General features: G+C 42.2%; 1 protein-coding gene across 1 annotated transcript; it reads right to left on the reverse strand.

Annotated features, from left to right (window-relative positions):
- Positions 1–18,238: 18,238 nt before the first annotated feature.
- LOC138878954 (uncharacterized) lies at positions 18,239–19,489 on the reverse strand. Its single transcript, XM_070158521.1, has 2 exons — positions 18,766–19,489; positions 18,239–18,723 (listed from the first exon to the last, which is right to left on the reverse strand). The coding sequence occupies exons 1-2, from the start codon at positions 19,487–19,489 to the stop codon at positions 18,239–18,241; spliced, it is 1,209 nt and encodes a 402-aa protein (XP_070014622.1).
- Between the last annotated feature and the right edge of the window lie 556 nt (positions 19,490–20,045).

Raw genomic sequence — 20,045 nt, forward strand, 5'->3', positions numbered from 1 at the left:
CGAACCTGGACCAACTGCCTGCCTCAATCGTGGCGACTTCTTCTTTCTTCTTCCTTCCCAGCGCACCTCCTGTGCCGCTCTGAATAGCCTGGGTCGTTGCCTTGAGCGCTAAGTAATTCAGGATTTTATCAGACCTCAGCCCCTCTTCTATCATAACCCCTATCTTTACTACTTCATTGAAGGATTTTCCAACCGTCGTCACCAAGTGACCAAAGTAAGTTAGATCCAGCGTTTGCTGGAAGTAGTCAACTATTTCTCCCTCTCTCATGGGAGGGTCAACCCTGGCTGCCTGTTCTCTCCAGCGTAAACCAAACTTACGAAAGCTTTCCCCAGGCTTCTTTTCGGTCCTCAATAATGTGAGACGGTCAGGGACTATCTCGAGATTGTATTGAAATGACCCGCGAAAGCCTGCGCTAGATCATCCCAAGTGTACCATCTACTGGGATCTTGCCTAGTATACCATTCCAATGTCGATCCACTTAAGCTTTGACCAAAATAAGCTATCAGTAGCTCCTCTTTGCCGCCTGCGCCTCTCATTTTGCTGCAAAACCCCCGCAAAATATGCCATGGGATCACCGTGCCCTTCATATAAGTCAAACTTAGGCATCTTGAATCCTGCCGGGAGTTGGACGTCCGGAAAAGGGCATAGATCCTTATAGGCCACGCTGACCTGGTTGCCCAATCCATGCATGCTCCTGAAGGATTGCTCCAGGCTTTTGAACTTCCTCATTACCTCATCTTGCTCTGGGACCTTAACCGGCTTTTCAATCTCCGCCGGTACCTCTAAGTGTGGATTATAGGTATGGGGTTCTGGTGCATTGAATGTGGGTTCAGGGGGATAGTACTGCGCATCATGAGCCTAAAACAACGGCTCGCTGGTTGATCTTTGCAGTGTGGCTGGTGTGGGTCCCATAAAAGTGGGAACATTTGGTGTTGGGAGATGTTGATGGGGTGGTGGAGCTTGGGAATCATAGGGGCTTCTCTCCTGATAATGGTGGTGATTCGGGAGGCTTGTTGAAGGTCCAGAGTGAAGGTAGTCCGGCATAGGCCCTAAGGGTTCAGGGCTCTTTTGTACTTTAGCCAAAGCTAACTGCATCGCATTCATCTCCAATCCCATCCTTTCTATCTTATCCATTGCCTCTTTCAGCAACTGGCTTACTGGCCTTTCTTCCTCGGCACTGTTTTTTGAAGGAGTCATGATTGTCGGTACTGGTCCCTTGGATCTGGTTTGATAAGGATGTGTTGCCAGAACGCTTTAACAACTAACTGTCTGGTATTTGGGAAAAACAACAAACTTGTTAGCGTTAGAGTTTAACAGATTCGGTAATAGCACGTTGGGGATGCAATGTTCCTAAGCAGTTAACCATTTCTAACATGTTTTTGCTTCAAACACATGCGTCATCCCGGCTTGCTTTGTTTGTGCCTTTAAAGTGTTTTGGGAAACCCCCGTTTTCTCTCCATTATTCTCTTCCTTCTTTCTTTTTCATTCTCTCTTTTTCCTTTTCTTTCTTTCTTTTTTTTCTTTTCTTTCTTTTTTAGTGGCGGTCGAATCTTATGTGGATTGCTTACGTATCACGTCCCCGCGTGAATCAGACCGGGCGTAGTTCTGCCACAAAGTAGAGACACAAAACTCTTTTGGAATCACTCAATTCATCACCCAAAATTTGCTATTACAAACTACTTATTTTAAACAAAGAACAGCAATAGTACAGATTCCAGAATTCTTAACCTAACTCGATGAGAAGAAAAACAACATAACGGACCCATAAAGTTAACAAACAAAACTCGAACTAGGGATATATTAAGGATTTCAACTCAGGTGCTCGCGAGGCATCGTTCGGCCTTTTCGCGGGCTTTGGTGTGAGACCCCTTTGTAAGCTTTTCAACTCATTCATGATCTGGTGAACATAGCCCATGACAGAGGCGAGTAGGGTATCACGAGGCATCTGCTCACACGCCAAACATCTCCTATAAATGTAGTGCCCATTCTCGTCAATCCTATCTCGGATGTTGTCCCTTTCCCTAAATAAGTGCTCTATTCGCCGTTTTTTCAGTCCCAATGCTTGAGCATTGTCGGCGAGTCGATCCTGGAACCTTTCCATTTGTTTTTCCATTCTGGTCATCACATCATAACAGTGCCTTCTGTCAGCTTGGGCATCTCGGGCTTGTTTGAAGATCCGCTCCTGAAGAGTGGAGTTCGTTTTCCTTAATAGCCCGATGCTCATTTCAGAATCCCTTATGACTTGTTGCAAATGCTTCCTCCGGGCCATTGTACCTTTTGCCCATCTAACCCTCATTCTTGCTATGCAAGCTTCAGATCTCTCCAATTCCTCTCGGCTTTTGCTGACCTGACTCCTTAGCTCTGTTATCAACCTCTCATTGGACCGATTTTTCTGTTGGTCACCGACATTCTTTCTGTCTTGGCGGATTCGGGCTCTCAGGGCCTTGTTTTCTTGGGCCAACTTATTCTTTTCCCATTTGTCGGCAGCAACTTGCACATTGTTTTCAAATTCTAGGTCCCTAATCTGTTGCTTTAGCTTGCCTATTTCTGCCATGTAGTTTTCTTCTTTTGCAAGCCAGCCCCATTGTTCTTGCGATGACTCAACAAAATATTGGAGGTGAGGTCTTTTGGTTGGTCGTTATGGTTCGTCTCTCGCAGTGCTCTTCTTTCTATGCCACGTGAGATAGGCAGGTGAGACTTCACCTCTGGATAGGTCACACACTCGAGTATTCGCCGGCAAATACTGGCATTCGCTCCATATATAACGAACTGTCTTTTCATGAAATTGGCCGTCGTTGCTGATCTCAACTGCATAAATAATAAGATCTTCATCTGGGTGTACCACCTGACATCTTCCCAATTGTCTCATCACCCGGTAAGGAGAATAAGGCTGAACACCTCTGAGTCTGATTAAGAGGAAGTAAGGACCAGTGGCGGGCATATACACAATTTCTTCAACAGGAAGCCAACCCAATGTCCAATCTATTTGTACTGCGGTGATGGCACGGAGATAGGATACCCAGTCTTCAAACCCTTCCGGTAATCCGAGCCCTGAAACCCTCAGGTTATATCTGTCGATGCGACCTTCGTTCGTAGACATATTGCGCATACACTAAGGATGATGACATAAGTGCTCGATCATCCCTATCTGCAGTAACAAATTGCATCCTTCGAAGAAATCTGCCCCGACTTTACAGGCTGTGAGAGCCCGGTATATCTCGAACACTATCATAGGAGCAAGCGTGCTTTTGTTGTTGGTAATCAGGACCTTGACGATTCCAGTCACCTTTAAATCAATATTGCTATCTTTTCACGGAAACACCACAATGCCCAAGAATGCTACCATGAAGGCGAAACGCCTATGTTCATCCCACTTTGTCTGATTCCCTCTGCTGCAAACACCGCTTTCCGGATCATCGAACCCTCCTATATGCCCATACCTCTGGTGTGTGAATTGCAAAGTAGAAAAACCTCTATCCAATTCAGAGTACGGGACTCCCTTGCTTATCTTCAGTAGATCCATGAACTTGTGCGAATTTACGGCTCTCGGAGCGATCAGATATTTGTGCCTTAACCCCTTAGTAACGTCCATGTAGCCTGCTACCTCTTCTAAGGTTGGGGTGAGTTCAAAATCCGAGAAGTGAAATACATTGTGGTCCAGGTCCCAAAATGTAACCAAAGCCTTTATGATGTCGTATCTGGGCCTGACATTCAACAAACTGGTCAGACCTCCCAGATGCGGTTTGATCTTGTCTTGCTCTGACTTTTCCAAATCCTCCCACCACAAGCGCAACTCCAAAGGGATCTTGCTCCTAACTGTTACCGGCAAACTTGGACCTGTGCTCATTCTGCATGTTTATTAGGGTGATTAAGCAAAAATCCAGACTCATTTGACTCAAAGACAAAATTGACATACTTTTTCTTTTCCCTTTTTTTCAAAAATAAAATCCGGTTTTGCGAGTACGGCCTTTCAACACCTCGAAGACGAAGACTTTAAGGCTGTGTTGGCTAACCGGTGAAAACCTTGAAAAATGACCATATGCAGTTGTTCTTGCAAAAACAGCCTTCCGGCGCCCTTTTAGGGACATTCGGTTATTTCTGAAAAGAATGGCATCACCCTAACTAATTTCAAATAAAAGTAAATTTTTTTCTTTTGGATTATTTTTGCAAAAAGAAAGTTGGACCCGATGGGGGTTGCCTACGTATCTCACACCCTGCGAGAATCAAACTGGCGTAGTTCGGGCAGAGACTATAAACAAAATTTCGGAAACATGACAAACTATTTATTTATTTTAACAAACAATGACCATCCTATTTTCCAAACCAAAATAAAAGACTATTTTGTTTTGCTTTTTTGAGTGAAACAAACTATATATATATATATATATATAAAACATTTTTTCTTTTTTTTTTCCTTTTCCCAAAATTTCGGCAAAATTTCAACAGTATTTGGGCATGGTTTTTCCAACATAGGCAATTAACTCTCTATACTATTACCTCAATCTTTTTTTTCACAATTTTCCCACATTCCAGATCTTTCGAAACCGGTCAACATGCAAGTTTGAAGCAAATAAATGCATAACGCAAACAAGATGTAGCAGGATGGTCTTTTCATTTCAGGTAGCTAGTCCTATACGGACTCAACCCCTGTGTTGAGTCCCCTAAGTCAAATGCACATGATGAAAATAAGCGTTCCTACTAGGGATCCGGCATGAGGCTTCGTTATACTAAGTTTTAAAACCTAGGTGTTTGTTCTAGACCTGGCTTACCCGAGCGGACAACTCGAGCCGAGGATGGGAGCTGTGTACCGGTAACCAAAGGGCCATCCAGTTTTGCAACTCCTCCGAATCCTCGTTCTATTTTGGTATATGACACTAACAGAAAGAAGTCACGACCAGCGTGCACTCCTCAAGAGAGAGAAGAGAGGGGTTTCGGCACAGTTTATATATACAGTCCAAGTAATATCAAAGCGGTAAGAGCAACATTTTGCACATTTAAGCTAAAACATGTAATAAAATCAGATAATAAATAAAGCCAAATAATAATAATTATTCTAAGCTCGAATTCTTAACCCTGAACCAGTGGTTCTGGGTATTTGTCCCCAACAGAGTCGCCAGAGCTGTCACACCTCCTTTTTCCGCTCCCCGCAAGGGGTGAAGGAGTTTTTCCAATTAAAGGACAATCGAAACGGGATTTGTTTGTTTATTTGAGAGTCGCCACTCGGGAGATTTAGGGTGTCCCAAGTCACCAGTTTCATCCCGAATCGAGGAAAAGAATGACTCTGTATTACAGTCCGCGAACCAAAAATCCGGATAAGAAATTCTGTTAACCCGGGAGAAGGTGTTAGGCATTCCCGAGTTCCGTGGTTCTAGCACGGTCGCTCAACTGTTATGTTCGGCTTGATTATCTGATTTTATGCAAATATGAACTTATGTGCAGATTTTAACTCTTTACCGCTTTCATTATTATTTATTATTATTTTACGGGGAATTGCAACGTTGTGAAAATGTATCTCGAACCGTGTCACAACCAATGTACCCGTGGTCGTCGACACATTTTGACTCCGTTGAGATTTGGATTAGGGTCACATAAATGCGCACCCGAACTTAAGAAAATTAAATTATTAAAGGCGCGCCTAAAACGACTAGAGTATCATTTACTTTTGGGTAGGGCCATGAAATTTTACTAAACGGTCCATCCCGAAGTCTAAACACATTTTTTTTAAAAGAAAATATTTACTGAGGGCCCCGCAATCTTTGTATTTTTATTTGACGAGGCTTATCTCATTCTTTTTTTAAAGGGATTTGCAACGTCATGGACACGCATCTCAAACCACGTCACAATCAATGCGCCCGTGGTTAGAGACACATTTCGATTCCGCTGAGACTTGGATTTGGGTCACATAAATGTGCACCCGAATTTAAGAAAGTAAGATTAATTAAGACGCGTCCTAAAGAACTAGCGTGTTGTTATTTTGGGTAAGGCCGTGGAGTTCGCTAAGCGGCCTATCCCGAGTACTAAGTACTTAACACATACATTTTTTTTGTGAGGGCCCCGCAGTCTGTGCGTTTTATCTGGCAAGGCTCGTCTCATTTTTATTTAAAAGGTCATCCTATAGTGGCTATGTTTCCTATTAGTTTGTCTCGAATAATGAAAGAAGAAGAACGGTTCAACTTTATTTACATGCTCACAAGTTAGTTATAGTTGGGTTCCTAATATGATTTGCAAAATCCGCACATGAACGCGGATATGGGCATTCATTTAGATATTACGGGCCCAGGCCCAATGTGCATAAAGTTAAACTCGGCCTGGGCCACTCTTATTCCAATTTGGCCTATTCAACTTATTTGATGTATGTTTGACATTTATAAACAGGGGGGAAACTGAAATGCGATGTACTGCTTGCCTTAATCAAGCCATATTCCTACCAACTTAAAACAGGCCATTTGTTTAAAGAAGGAACTATTGAGTACCTAACATGTTTCTTGACAAAACAATAATGAACTAATAGAACCTGGCTACTACAACATTAATCCCTTTCAATTATAAGCAACACATAGAGTTTTCCAACTAAATGGTATGTATAAAAGTTCAATTACATCACAACTAACCACATAGTTCTATTAGGGAAAGTAAACTATCATGCAGACAACCTATTTTCAATACACTTCTAAAGCTAATTCGAAATAACTTCAACTCTTCCAATTTTCTTTGTATTCATGCTTCAAATTTCAGCTTACATTGACAGTGTATCGGTCGTGTACCTGGTATAGGAAAGCAAAAGAAGAAGGGGAATGATCAGCAGAGCAATATACAACAACACAGCAACAGTAGCAACAGGGACAGCCCAATAACAGACCTAAACTCAGCAGCAACTTAAGAGAATGCCCAGCAGAAATTTCAGAAATAACCAAACAAACCCGGCAGGAAAACCCAATATTAACCAGTAGGAGGAACCAGCAACAGGTTTAAACCAAGCAGAGGACTAGTGAACTTTCAGTCCAAACAGAAAACCAAAACATCAGCTGAAACAGTACTTAACAAGTGAAGAAACCAGGGAAGCTAAACTGAAATCCAACAGTGTCCCAACAAATACAGGCTAAGCAGAGAAGGGAAACAAATGCAGAAAAGCAGACTTCTGATTGTTGTGTTCAGAAATCCAGCCCTCTCTTAACTCTCTATTAAACTGAAATTAGGCTAGCCTATTGAAAGTCCAGCCTTGTTTTGCTTTTTCTTTTTATCTCCCAACACTCAAAAACTGTCCAGCCTTAACTTTCTGATTTCTAACCTCTTAACCTCTGATGTCTAACCCCTTAACCTCTGATGTCTCACTCTTCACTCTACCTTAAGTGAACCTATTTATAGGCAAAATACAAGCAAGCCCCAGGCTGCCTCGTTTCCCCCAGCCTTCAAACTCTGCCCATACCCCTTTATTTCCCATTAACATGTGTTTTGTGCCCCAGTGGTATGGGCAGCTGACAATCCTCAATTGCCCCCATGCTATCAAGTTTTGTTCTCCACTATTGTATTAGTTTAATCCTATTTCAGTACCCTATGTTAGCCCAACTTAAACTAACCATTTCTGATCTTTTCACACCCCAAACTACCCCTGTTAACCCCTGGTTATTACTATTTTACCCTGCTTCAACAGCCTGAGATTTTGAACTTCTGAAAGTTCAAACTCAAGTTGCCCTAAACTGAGTTCTATTTATCACATTGCAGCTACAAACCATTCATAGATAATGTCAAACAATCCGCTAAACGACAATGATTCGATCAATCATATGAAGCTATATGAATCAGAATATTTGAACATTCAGTCCTATAAAACTAATCGACGACGTTTATATAATCGACTATACTAATTATAACATAGAACAATCAGTCGATCAAACAAACAACACGAATAGGGCATCAACTGCCTTCAACAATTTTACACGACACAAGGAATCTATATGAATTATCTGTTCGACGATATTAATCAAATCGAATATGAATCTCATCATACGTATTTAACAATAAGCAGAAGAGTAATCGGCCAAATAAAAAGGCTTACGGAGATGGGGAAAAATTGAAAGAAAACATCAGAAATACCAAACAAATTGACTAAACATGTCATCAAATTCAAACAACACTCAAACAAAAATAGAAAAGAAAAGGGAACTCACTCTGGAAGCTCAATAACAAACGACCCAGCCCTGACCTGGATTTGCCCATTTGAGGTCGAACAGACTTTAATCGAGGTGTTCTCAACCGGGAACACTTCGATTAAGGTCTTTTAGACTCCAACCCTCTGTTAAAACTGGCCGGATTCCAAAAGTTCTTGTATTCTAGGGTCCAAACAATCCGATTTGGGGCTTGAGGATTTTTGGGTAGATTCGGACCAAACCAAGCTTGGTTTGGTCACGAGTGAGGCTAGGGTAGTGACTGGTGTGAAACTGGGGTGGGTTGGTGTAGATCAGGGTTGGGCTCGAATCTTCAAACTAAGATTCGAGACGATGGGGGATGATTCGAGGCAAGGGGGTAACAGATCCGTGCTCAGGGTGGTTGGGTGCATCAGGGGTGTTACTTTGGTGGTCACCAGCACCGTTGCCGCTGGGTTTATGGTGAGAGTGTATAGGGGCGGCTAGGGTTTGGAACAGGGGGTTTGGGTTTGGGTTTGGGACGATGGTGCACAGTGCGTGAAGGGGGGGTTTGGTTTGGGGGCGTGGGGTGTGATGAGAGGCTTATATACGGAACGTGGCAATTGATTTGAGCCGTTAGATCAAATGCTCTCAATGGCTTGGATTAACTGGTGAGGGACAGGACGGGGTCGTTTGGTATAGAAACGGGGTCGTTTGGTTTTAATGAAGGGCTGGGTTGACCCGGGTAAACAGGTCGGGTTACGGGCGTGAGCGTGGACCGTTGGATGCGTATGGGTGAATGGCTCAGATCAAACGCCCTATGCGGCGTCGTTTTGGGGCGTGCCTGGAAGACCTGGATTTGGACTGAGTCGTGGTGTTGGTTTGGGCCTGATTTTAGTTGAATTTTTGGCCCAAATCCGATACTTTCCTCTTATAATTAAACAACAATTCTAAAAACCAAAATTAAACTACACAAACATTAATTAACACCTAACAACAGTTATCACACGAATTAAAACATTTAATAAAATTATCATGACAACAAAATAGAATAAAATGCCTATTTTTGTGATTTTCGCTTTTACAAACCAAATAATGGTTAATTAATTCCCAAATGTACCATTTTTTCTAAATGCATGCAACATGTATTTTTTTATTTTTTAACTATAGCAAGGCGAGCATTCACGGACAAAACAATTATCAAAATGTCACACAAATCCTCAAAATTGTACCCGAAGGTAACTTGTTTTATTTCTTTTCCGATTTCTTTTGGAGTAGTTTACGTGAATCAAAAATCACGTGCTCACAGCCGTCTTTCTGGGAAAGGCATGGTCGTAGACCTGCTTCTGGTGAGAATTTTGGCTTTCTTTGGTCCCGTTATGGTTTTATTCCATTTGGCCTCTTCTCAACTTTGCTCTTTCTTTGGTCAGGGAGGGCACGCAGCGTGAGGGCCCCTCAACTAGCCTTTCGTAGGTCGGGTGCGACCGCACGACTTGTGACAATACCGGTACCCCCCAGTTCCGAGAGTGACTTCAGTTGAATCTTCGGCGGCTCATTCCCCAGAACGGTCTGCACCGCGGGCCGAAGAATCTTCGGGGATCGTACGTCCTAGGGCGGAGTTGCCTCTGAGCGAGGATGTGGAGGAACGGGAGAGGCCGCTTATCAGGCGAAGAGTTGCATTTACACCAGCTCCGGTGGTGATCAACTTGGATTCCCCACCATCGGACGTGGAGGGGAATGCGGCAACGGCGTCTGCCCTTGAGGGCGGGCACTCAGTGAGGGTTGCCCCAGTTGGCTCAGGCCAAGGTGATGCTATCGCTTCGGCGATCCAATTGACAGTTCCGGTTGCTAAGAGGGGAGTTAGTTCCCTACCAACTGTTTTGGTTGGAGAATCAAGCGCCAATGTGTTGGTAGGGGCGAGAGCCTCAACTTCTCGGTCGGCGGATGGAGGGAGGGGCACCGTAGGCGGAGGGTCTGACTCCGAGTCCGACCTGGACCCTGACGACGTCCGTATGCTTCAAGAAGGTCACACCCGCACAACGGTGCATGTAGAAGGGCGGTTCTGTTACGTCGAGATTCCTACGGAGTAGAACTTGCTGCTTCAAGAGGAGAACTTAGTGCCGCTGTTCGAGGTGTTGTGCTCGGAGGTGGAAAATACGTCGTTGAGGGGCATAACGGACGTTGGGTTGATGGTCGAAGCGGCCGCGCAGGGCCTGAAGGTATGTATAGTGACTTTGGTTTGTCTTTTCTCTTTTTTTGGTTTTACTTAGTCTATCTTTTGTTCTGATTATTGCCTCGTTCTTGTAGCTATTTTGTTGGAGGTGGAGAGCATCCGCCGAGCCAACATCCGCTCGGGGATCTGAACTTCAAACGCAACAGACCCTTGGCAGGGTTAACGCTCTTGAGGAGTAGTTTTGTCGTAAAGACGAGGAGATGGAGGTCGAGAGGAGGGTTGCTGCTGAAAGGGAAAGCCAGGATCGGGCCAGGGCGGCGGAGGCCTTTGAGACTTTGACCAGGCAGGTGGTCGCTTTGTAGGCCGAGGTCGTTGCTTTAAGGTTCCAAGCAAGGGACGCCCTATCGAGGGTTGGGACGCTGGAGACAGCGGATCGCATTCGTGAACAGGAGCTGGAGAGGGTTGCTGCGGCCTTTAGAGAGGGAGCGCTGGAGGACCGCATTGGCGTCTATGAACGGGATGCCCAGACTGCGGTGGATCGGATTACGGCCTTAGAGGCCGAGAATCAGCACTTGAGGGATCAGGCTGCCTCTTTCGGCCTGGCTCATGATCTTTGGACACTTGCTGAGGCCCAACTTGATGTGTACAAGAGATTATGGGAGGCCGGCATCGTGCCTGAAGCCTCTTATGAAGAGGCCCGTCAAAAGGCTCGTGAGGCCCGTGTCGACTACGGCTTTGATCCAGCTACGCCAGGGGTTGATGATGGCGCCGAGGGCGTTGGTGATGATGATGGTGGTGCGGGTGGCGCCGAGTGAAAAGGATTTGTTATATTTTCCTTGTTTTTATTGCCCTTTGGATAACTCTTTTTTTTGTTGTTTTATTTTTTCTCTTTTTCATTTGCCGGCCTTGGCCGGGTGTAAGCGGGGATGACCCGTTGTAAATAAAGATGTAAATATATGCGACTTTATTTTCCTCTGTTCTGCCTTGTGTTTACTTTGTATTTTTCATGTTCCCCAGTGTTTTCTTTTTGCACACCGTCAAGGGGGCTTTGCCTTAGGGTTTTTCTGGCAGGCGTGTTAATCCTCCCATGACTTTGGTCGTGGTAACGTCGATGGCCTTGACCATAATGGTGTTGATGGATTTGGCCATTTAGGTGACTTCGACTGTTGTCGAGTCGTTTGCCTGCCCTAGTAAAAAACTAGGTCGGTTGTTAGCGTCGATAGCCTTAGCCATGATTAAACGCTTTTTGCTTATCATTTTCCTTTACTTGGTGTGAGCAAGTTGTAGCTACTATTTGGCGATGGCGGCACATGGCCTTAGTCTCAGTTCGGGCGTGGTTGAACTGCTGGCCGTGCTAGTAGGAAACGCGGCTTCGCAATTCGACCGGGGCCGAACTGTACGCGGCCTGAATCTTAGTTCAAGTTAGTCGCACTTACTTGAATGGCGAGGGTGCTTAGCTTGTTTCTTCGTTCGTTGAGGAACAAGCCTTGTTGCGTCCAGTGGTGAGGGCGCTTGGCCCGAGTCTTGGTTCAAACTGTAGTTGAACTTTTTTTTTGAAGGCACGTAACTTGAGTCGTTGTTCAATCGTGGTTGAATCTTTCAATTTTTGATGGCGAAGGCACATAGCCTGAGTCCCAGTTCAACTTGTAGTTGAACTTTTTGGGTGAAGGCACGTAGCCTGAGTTGTTGTTCAGCCGTAGTTGAACCTTGCAATTCTTGGTGGCGAAGGCGCATAGCCTGAGTCCCAGTTCAACTTGTAGTTGAACTTTTTGGATAAAGGCGTGTAGCCTGAGTTGTTATTCAACCGTAGTTGAACCTTGAAATTCTTGGTGGTGAAGGCGCATAGCCTGAGTCCCAGTTTAACTTGTAGTTGAACTTTTTGGTGAAGGCACGTAGCCTGAGTCGTTGTTCAACCGTAGTTGAATCTTGCAAGTTTTGATGGCAAAGGCGCATAGCCTGAGTCCCGTTTCAACTTCGTAGTTGAAATTTTTGGTGAAGGCACGTAGCCTGAGTCGTTGTTCAACCGTAGTTGAACCTTGCAATTCTTGGTGGCGAAGGCGCATAGCCTGAGTCCCAGTTCAACTTGTAGTTGAACTTTTTGGTGAAGGCACGTAGCCTGAGTCGTTATTCAACCGTAGTTGAATCTTGCAAGTTTTGATGGCGAAGGAGCATAGCCTGAGTCCCGTTTCAACTTCGTAGTTGAATTTTTCAGTGAAGGCACGTAGCCTAAGTCGTTGTTCAACTGTAGTTGAACCTTGCAATTCTTGGTGGCGAAGGCGCATAGCCTGAGTCTTGTTATGTCGGTGTTTGAGAGCTGAAGCTCGGTTTCGATTTGAGATCTTGAGCGGCTCACGCGCTATCTTCCCAATCGGGGTATGGAGGCTGGCTTGAGGTGACTCTCGGTTTGAGATATCTTCATGTCGATTTTTGGCTGGATCCGGTATCAGAGATACGGGAGGTGCCTTACAGAGATCCTCCCTCAAAGGGGGGGGGACTGCTCCTTCTTCTTCTTGCTTGCACTATTCGAGAGAGGAGTGACAGAGGAGTTGGATCTCGATTCGAGATCTGCGAGTTCCCTTTGTCTGATATGCCGCTTTAGCTTGTTTGAGCTGGGTTGTTCTTTGGCGTTTCTTTCCTTTTGGTCCAGGGAAGAACTACGCGATTCTGCTATGAAATCCCTACAGACGGCGCCAAATTATTTTGCCCAAAGTTCTCACACACTTTATAAGCATAAAACAATCAAAATAATTTGAGGGCCAATCATAGCAGATCGTAATAAATCAAAAGACCGAAGGAAAGGAACAAGAAACAAACTCTTTTGTATTAAGAAGAGATGTAGGGGAAGCTTTTTATTAATGATATTAATGATTTGGTCTGCCTCTCCATGGAGAGGTTCAGAGTCTTACAATGATACTCTTCTCTCTTTTCGAGAATCGTGAGGAGGAAGAAGAAGCAACCCCCCTTTCTAGGGTTCCTTCTCTTTGTATTTATAGATGTAAGATGTATGAGCTGGCAATGACGGTTGTGACTATGCTGAGATTCCGTCCTTGCGATGGCGGATAGGCTGTATCCTTATTGGTCGAGTCGACCGATAATCGGGCATCGTGATTAATAAATGGTCATACCATTTATTAACTACGAATTAGCTTAGGATATAACTAATCTCGTTAATTATCTCGGGGTCATATTTTGACCCATACAACATCCTCTTTTATATTGTAGTGGATGTCTATAACTCCTAAAGAAGTTACTCCCACTACTCTTCTCCATTAAGCAGATAACTCCCACTACTTCTCACCATTATTGTTGTAACTCTCACACCTTCATAACCTATCCCATGATCTTCCTCCATGATCTCAAAAGTTTAATGATATATTTATGGAATTCTTTTGGTATACCTCTATGTAGTACTATAAATAGAGGATGAGAAGTCATTTTGTAACACACTTGAATACATGGAAGAAATAAGAATCTCTCCTCTCTTTCTCTCTACTAGTTTTAGTATACGTGCGTTGCACGTGTACCTAGCGTCAATCAGTAAAATAAGTATATCGAAAAAACAAGTAAATTAAGTTTTAAAATATGCGTCTAACATCAATTAGTAAAGAACATGCACAGTGTTTTAAAATGACTACATTAAGTTAATATTTTATTGTAAGCAACTTAATATATAGAAAAATATGGGGAGTTGCAATTTGTTGAAATGAATACCAAAAAAAAAATGACAACTCACTTACTATCATTTTAACTACATTAAGTTAATATTTTATAGTAAGTAACTTAATATATAGAAAAATATGGGGAGTTGCCATTTGTTGAAATGAATACCAAAAAAAATGACAACTCACTTAATATCATTTTAATTTGTCCCATATTGTTTCATCTTTATTTCGTAAAGTTTGTATTTTTATCAATTCTACTTTTAATACTATATTATAATGATTTATATGATAAATATAAAAAAAAAAAGATGACTTTTTTTGGTCAAATAATTAGTTAATTCAAAGGCTTTTTTTCGGGTAAAATTGATTCAAGGACTTAATAATTTGTTTTTGTTGATCTAAAACTTAATATTAGCTCATCTCAAGTTTTAATTATTTAATTGTAAGTCTTTAGTTATAAATATTATTCAATAATTATTCTATGTTCAAAGGAATAAAAAAATCAATACGACATTTCACTTTTGATTTTTTATGTGAGTAGAACCATTAGTGTTATTAACTTTTACCAATCTTTCTTTTGTATTCTTTAATTTACAATATTTTCTTAGTTAAGCTCGATACTTAAATTTTAGAAATTTTGGAATCAATGAATTTTGAGATTACTCTTAACCATGGTGTACTAACTAAAACTTTAGTTGATTTTAATTTTCTAAAATATTTAAAAAATAATTAAATGACTATTTTATTATTTACAAAATTACTCATAAAACTTAGAAAAGAACTCCTGAAATTGGAAAAAAGAAAAAAAAATTAGGACTCCTAAACAACGAAAATAAAACAAGGACTACTACACTAATACTCGTAAACATTTAAAGAAGATACCTAAAACTGCTAAATCTAAATATAGTTGATATGAAGGACCCCAAAAATTGGAAGGATAGTGAAAGTACTGGAATTAAATGATATGATTTTTCATATCGAAGGTCTAGAAATAATTAAATGATTATTCTAAATATTAGAGAAATAATTAATTGATTATTCCTATAGATTTAAAAAAATTTAAATTACTATTTTGTCTAATGTAAAAACTCTTTTTACAGGATAAAAAAGATGAATTTTACTTCAACGCATAATAGGTAGGAATATGTAACTCATAAACTTCTTCAGAAATCGTATTCTTTCTTCGTAGCAATCTCTGGCATGTCATAAATGATTAATATTAATAAGTACGTCAGAATAAGCAAAAAAAAAAACAACAAATATTGTACAATATAAAAAATACCGAATTACTTAATTTTCTTACTTTTGCTCCATATACTCAAATTGAAGTAGCACCAGAGAAGGACTACTCTCAACTTCATCAACGGCGAGCACATGACAAATAAATCGCTTGATGATAGGTACAAGCAATATGTACCTTTGGCCAGAACCCTAAAATAATTCTAATATTCGATATTGTTTCACCTCCACCTTATTCATAAATCTAAATTAGGTTGATGAATGCATTACCAACTATAATATAGTGTTCACGGAGAATAAAGAGTACTTAACCTCTTTAATAGGAATATTAAATTAAATAGTAATAATTTTCGTACCTATATTCTCGTATTATTTTTTCCTTTTTATCCTATACAATTTTGACTTCTATATAATAAGTTTCCTGTTATAATATCCTATATTTATTTTCCTTTTCTTAACCTTAGGACAAGCACTCTTCGTGTGGGATATTCTTTTTTTAAGGAAAGTTTTCCACTTATTCTCTTCTTCTTTTCCTTTTGTTTTACGACATTTTTTTTTGCTATAAATTTTTTTCACTTTGTATTTACAATTTTATCCCACTTAGAGTGCACTTAACGAAGGGTAAAAATGACGAACGATATTTCGCTAAGGGTCTTCGTGCTTTTAATATAAATACTAGTCTTTATGTTCGTGCGATGCACGAGATATCAAGCGCAAAATATTAAACATGTGCCAAAAATAATACACTTTTAATTGAGTAAACTACTTGTTATTAGTACATATAAAGTTCAATTATTAGTTCCTTGAAATAAAAAATAATAATATATAATTCAAACCAATTTATTAATAAAGTTTAGCACAATTGAAGGATAAAACTGTTGCAAGTAGATATATTTCAAATTATTATATAAAAATTGGTAAAAAGACGATTAACTCAATAACGCTAGTAGATAAGAGCATGAATATTTCTTGTCTTTATGACACATTTCTTTAATATGAATATATATTTTTATACATTAATAAATTTAGAACAAATCAACTGAACTCACACCTTCAATAGAGAAAGAAGCACGAGAGTATTTCCAATATATAATATGTAGTCACACAAGTTTATATCAACGTACATCCGATAGAAAAAAAAAAATTATAACAAAAAAATTCAATCAAACACAACCGTAAATAAAGAAGGAAGCACTCTAATTGGAATATGCTGAAAGTAAAAATAGTACCAAAGCGTAAACAAGTCCTCGGTATTGATTTTTTGTTCTTCCTTAAATTTAGCCACCACATTTCTTTTTTGCTAACCCCATAAATACAACAACAACAACAACAACCCAGTATAATCCCACAAGTGGGGTCTGGAGAGGGTAATATGTACACAGACCTTATCCCTACCCCGGGGGGCAGAGAGGCTGTTTCCAGGAGACCCTCGGCTCAAGACATCAACAAGAGACGATAAGTTAGTACTATCAATAGACTCATACTAAAAATAACATACAGTGCACAACATAACATAAAATAACAAAATAGCAGCAATATAAGAAATATAGGAAATACGAAATAGATGAAAGGTATACTAATATCCAACAAATAACTCCCTATATCGGTAGCTGATCAGTAACATTCTAAGATTACCTCATAACTAGCTAGTCACACTCTAGTGCGCTGTAGAAACATCCACAGCTTCCCCCTAACCTACAACTTTAATGCTCAACCTCCACAATCCCCTATCAAGGGTCATGTCCTCAGTAATCCTAAGACGTGCTAAGTCATGCCTTATCACCTCTCCCTAATACTTCTTAGGTCTCCCTCTACCTCTCCTCATGCCCACTATAGCCGGTCGCTCACACCTTCTCACCGGTGCATCAGTGCTCCTCCTCTGAATGTGCCCGAATCATCTGAGTCTTGCTTCCCGCATTTTGTCCTCTATGGGGGCCACACCCACCTTCTCTCGAATATCTTCATTCCTAATCTTATTCATCCTTGTATGCCCGCACATCCACCTCAACATCCTCATCTCTGCTACTTTCATCTTCTGGGTGTGTGAGTTCTTAACCGGCCAACACTCGGTCTCATACAGCATTGCAGGCCTAACCACTGCTTTATAAAACTTACCTTTTAGTAATGGTGGAACTTTCTTGTCACACAGGACCCCCGTCGCTAACCTCTACTTCATCCAACCCACCCCTATACGGTGTGTGATATCCTCGTCGATCTCCCCGATCCCCTGAATAACTGACCCAAGGTACTTAAAACTACTCCTCTTAGGGATGATTTGAGAGTCAAGCCTCACTTCCACACCCGCTTCCGTCGGCTCAGCCCCAAATTTGCACTCGAGGTATTCCGTCTTCGTCCTGCTCAACCTGAAACCTTTAGACTCAAGGGCATGTCTCCAAACCTCTAGCCTTTCGTTGACGCCGCGACATGTCTCATCAATTAGGACTATATCATCAACAAATAGCATGCACCATGGCACCTCCCCTTGGATATGATGCGTTATGGAATCCATCACCAGGGCAAATAGGAAAGGGCTGAGTGCAGACCCTTGGTGCAACCCCGTAACAACTGGAAAATGCTCAGAATCGCCTCCTACTGTCCTAACCTGAGTCTTAGCTCCTTCATACATGTCTCTAATCACCCTAATGTAGGCTACCGGAACCCCTTTAGCCTCTAAGCAGCTCCATAAGACCTCCCTAGGAACTCTGTCGTATGCTTTCTCTAGATCAATAAACACCGTGTGGAGATCCTTCTTCTTATCCATGTACTGTTCTGCCATCCTCCTAATAAGATGGATAGCTTCTGTGGTAGATCGCCCCGGCATAAACCCGAACTGGTTGTCTAAGATAGACACCGTCCTTCATACTCTCATCTCTACCACTCTCTCCCAGACTTTCATGGTATGACTCAGTAATTTGATACCTCTATAGTTGTTACAGCTCTGGATATCGCCTTTGTTCTTATACAACGGAACCATTGTACTCCACCTCCACTCTTCAGGCATCCTATTAGTCTTGAGTATCACATTATACAACCCAGTAAGTCATTCCAATCCTGCTCTACCCATACACTTCCAAAGTTCAATCGGAATTTCGCCTGGCCTGGTAGCTCTGCCCCCCCTCATCTTACGCATTTCCTCGATGACCTCATCGACCTCAATGTCCCTACAGTAGCTTAATTCATGGTGGATGTCGGCGTTCCTCAATCCTTCTAGTACAATATCCTGATCCCCTTCTTCATTTAGAAGTTTATGAAAGTAGGTCTGCCATCTCCTCTTAATCTGGTCATCCCTCATCAAAACTTTGTTGTCCTCATCTTTTATGCCCCTCACCTGGTCCAGATCCCGTGCCGCCCTCTCTCTCAGCTTAGCGAGTCGGAATAACTTCTTCTCCCCGCCTTTGTTTCCTAGTTCCTCATACAGACGAGCAAACGTTGTCGTCTTATCCTCCGTTACTGTCATCTTCGCCTCCTTCCTAGCTACCTTATACCTCTCCCTATTCGCTCTCTTCTCCTCCTCGCCAATGCTCCCTACTAACCGCAGGTAAGCTGCCTTCTTCGCTTCCACTTTACCTTGGACAATTGCATTCCACCACCAGTCTCCTTTATGGCCACCGGCACGGCCAGAAGCTAACCCCAATACATCTCTCGACGCCTTCCTTATACAGTCTGCCGTCGTCGACCACATAGTGTTTGCGTCCCCACTACTTATCCAGGCTCCCATTTCCGATAACTTTCCTTCCAACTCCTGAGCTTTATCCTTAGTCAAGGCACCCCACCTAATCCTCGGGCGGCCTCGTATTGACCTCTTCTTCCTCCTTATCATAATGCCAAAGTCCATCACCAAAAGCCTATGTTGTGTTGCAAGGGTCTCACCCGGGATAACTTTGCAATCCATGCACCACCTTCTATCGCCTCTTCTGAGGAGGAGATAGTCAATCTGAGTCTTCGCTACCGAGCTTTGGTAAGTAACCAAATGCTCCTCCCGCTTTGGAAAACTTGAGTTCGCAATCGCTAGATCGAATGCCTTGGCAAAGTCCAACAACAAAGTACCCCCTCCATTTCGCTCCCCGAAACCAAAGCCGCCATGTACCTCAGTATAACCACCTGCAGACGACCCAATATGACCATTAAAATCTCCTTCTATGAATAACCTCTCGGAAGGCGGAATACTACGAACGATGTCGTCCAACCCCTCCCAAAAGCGCCTTTTAATCTCCTCATCCAAGCCTACTTGCGGCGCGTACGCACTAACAACATTTAAAGTACACTCACCCACCACCAATTTAATAGTCATTAGTCTATCATTCACCCGCCTGACCTCTACCACCGACTCTCTAAGATGGATATCAACCAGGATCCCCACTCCATTCTTATGAGTCCAGAGTACCACAACTTATACCCATCTGCGTTTACCGCCCTCGATCCGACCCACCTAGTCTCCTGGACACACGCTATATTAATCTTCCTCTTCTGAAGGATCTTCGCCAACTCTATAGACTTACTCGTTAGCGAACCTATGTTCCATGTCCCGATTCTCAACCTATATGCTCCTTTGACCCCATACCTCCCCTGCCACCCGTCCCACTCCCTAAACCCGACCCCCCACTCTGCCCCACCCGCGGACATGCCCTTAATCTATCATTCCCGACTGCAGCCACTACTCCTACGACAAATCTAAAGAATAGTCGCTAGTGCTCAGCGAACAACGAGTCAAACTAGAGGAAACACGTAACTGCAAGTACACTAGTTGAATGATCGAACTATTGCGAACTAAAGTAATAACAATTTAGCTAACACCAAAGGGGGAACAGTATAACGGGAGGTACCAAGTCCCGAGGACCAAACTTGTG

Source organism: Nicotiana sylvestris, chromosome 10, assembly GCF_000393655.2.
Source record: "Nicotiana sylvestris chromosome 10, ASM39365v2, whole genome shotgun sequence".
Taxonomy (NCBI): Eukaryota; Viridiplantae; Streptophyta; class Magnoliopsida; order Solanales; family Solanaceae; genus Nicotiana; species Nicotiana sylvestris.

Excerpts from the sequence above, each read along its gene's own strand:
- LOC138878954 (XM_070158521.1), bottom strand. The coding sequence starts at position 19,489 with ATGACTATTAAATTGGTGGTGGGTGAGTGTACTTTAAATGTTGTTAGT. Across the intron at positions 18,724-18,765 it reads GTGGAATGCAATTGTCCAAG|GGAGCATTGGCGAGGAGGAG; the intron begins GTAAAGTGGAAG and ends TGCGGTTAGTAG.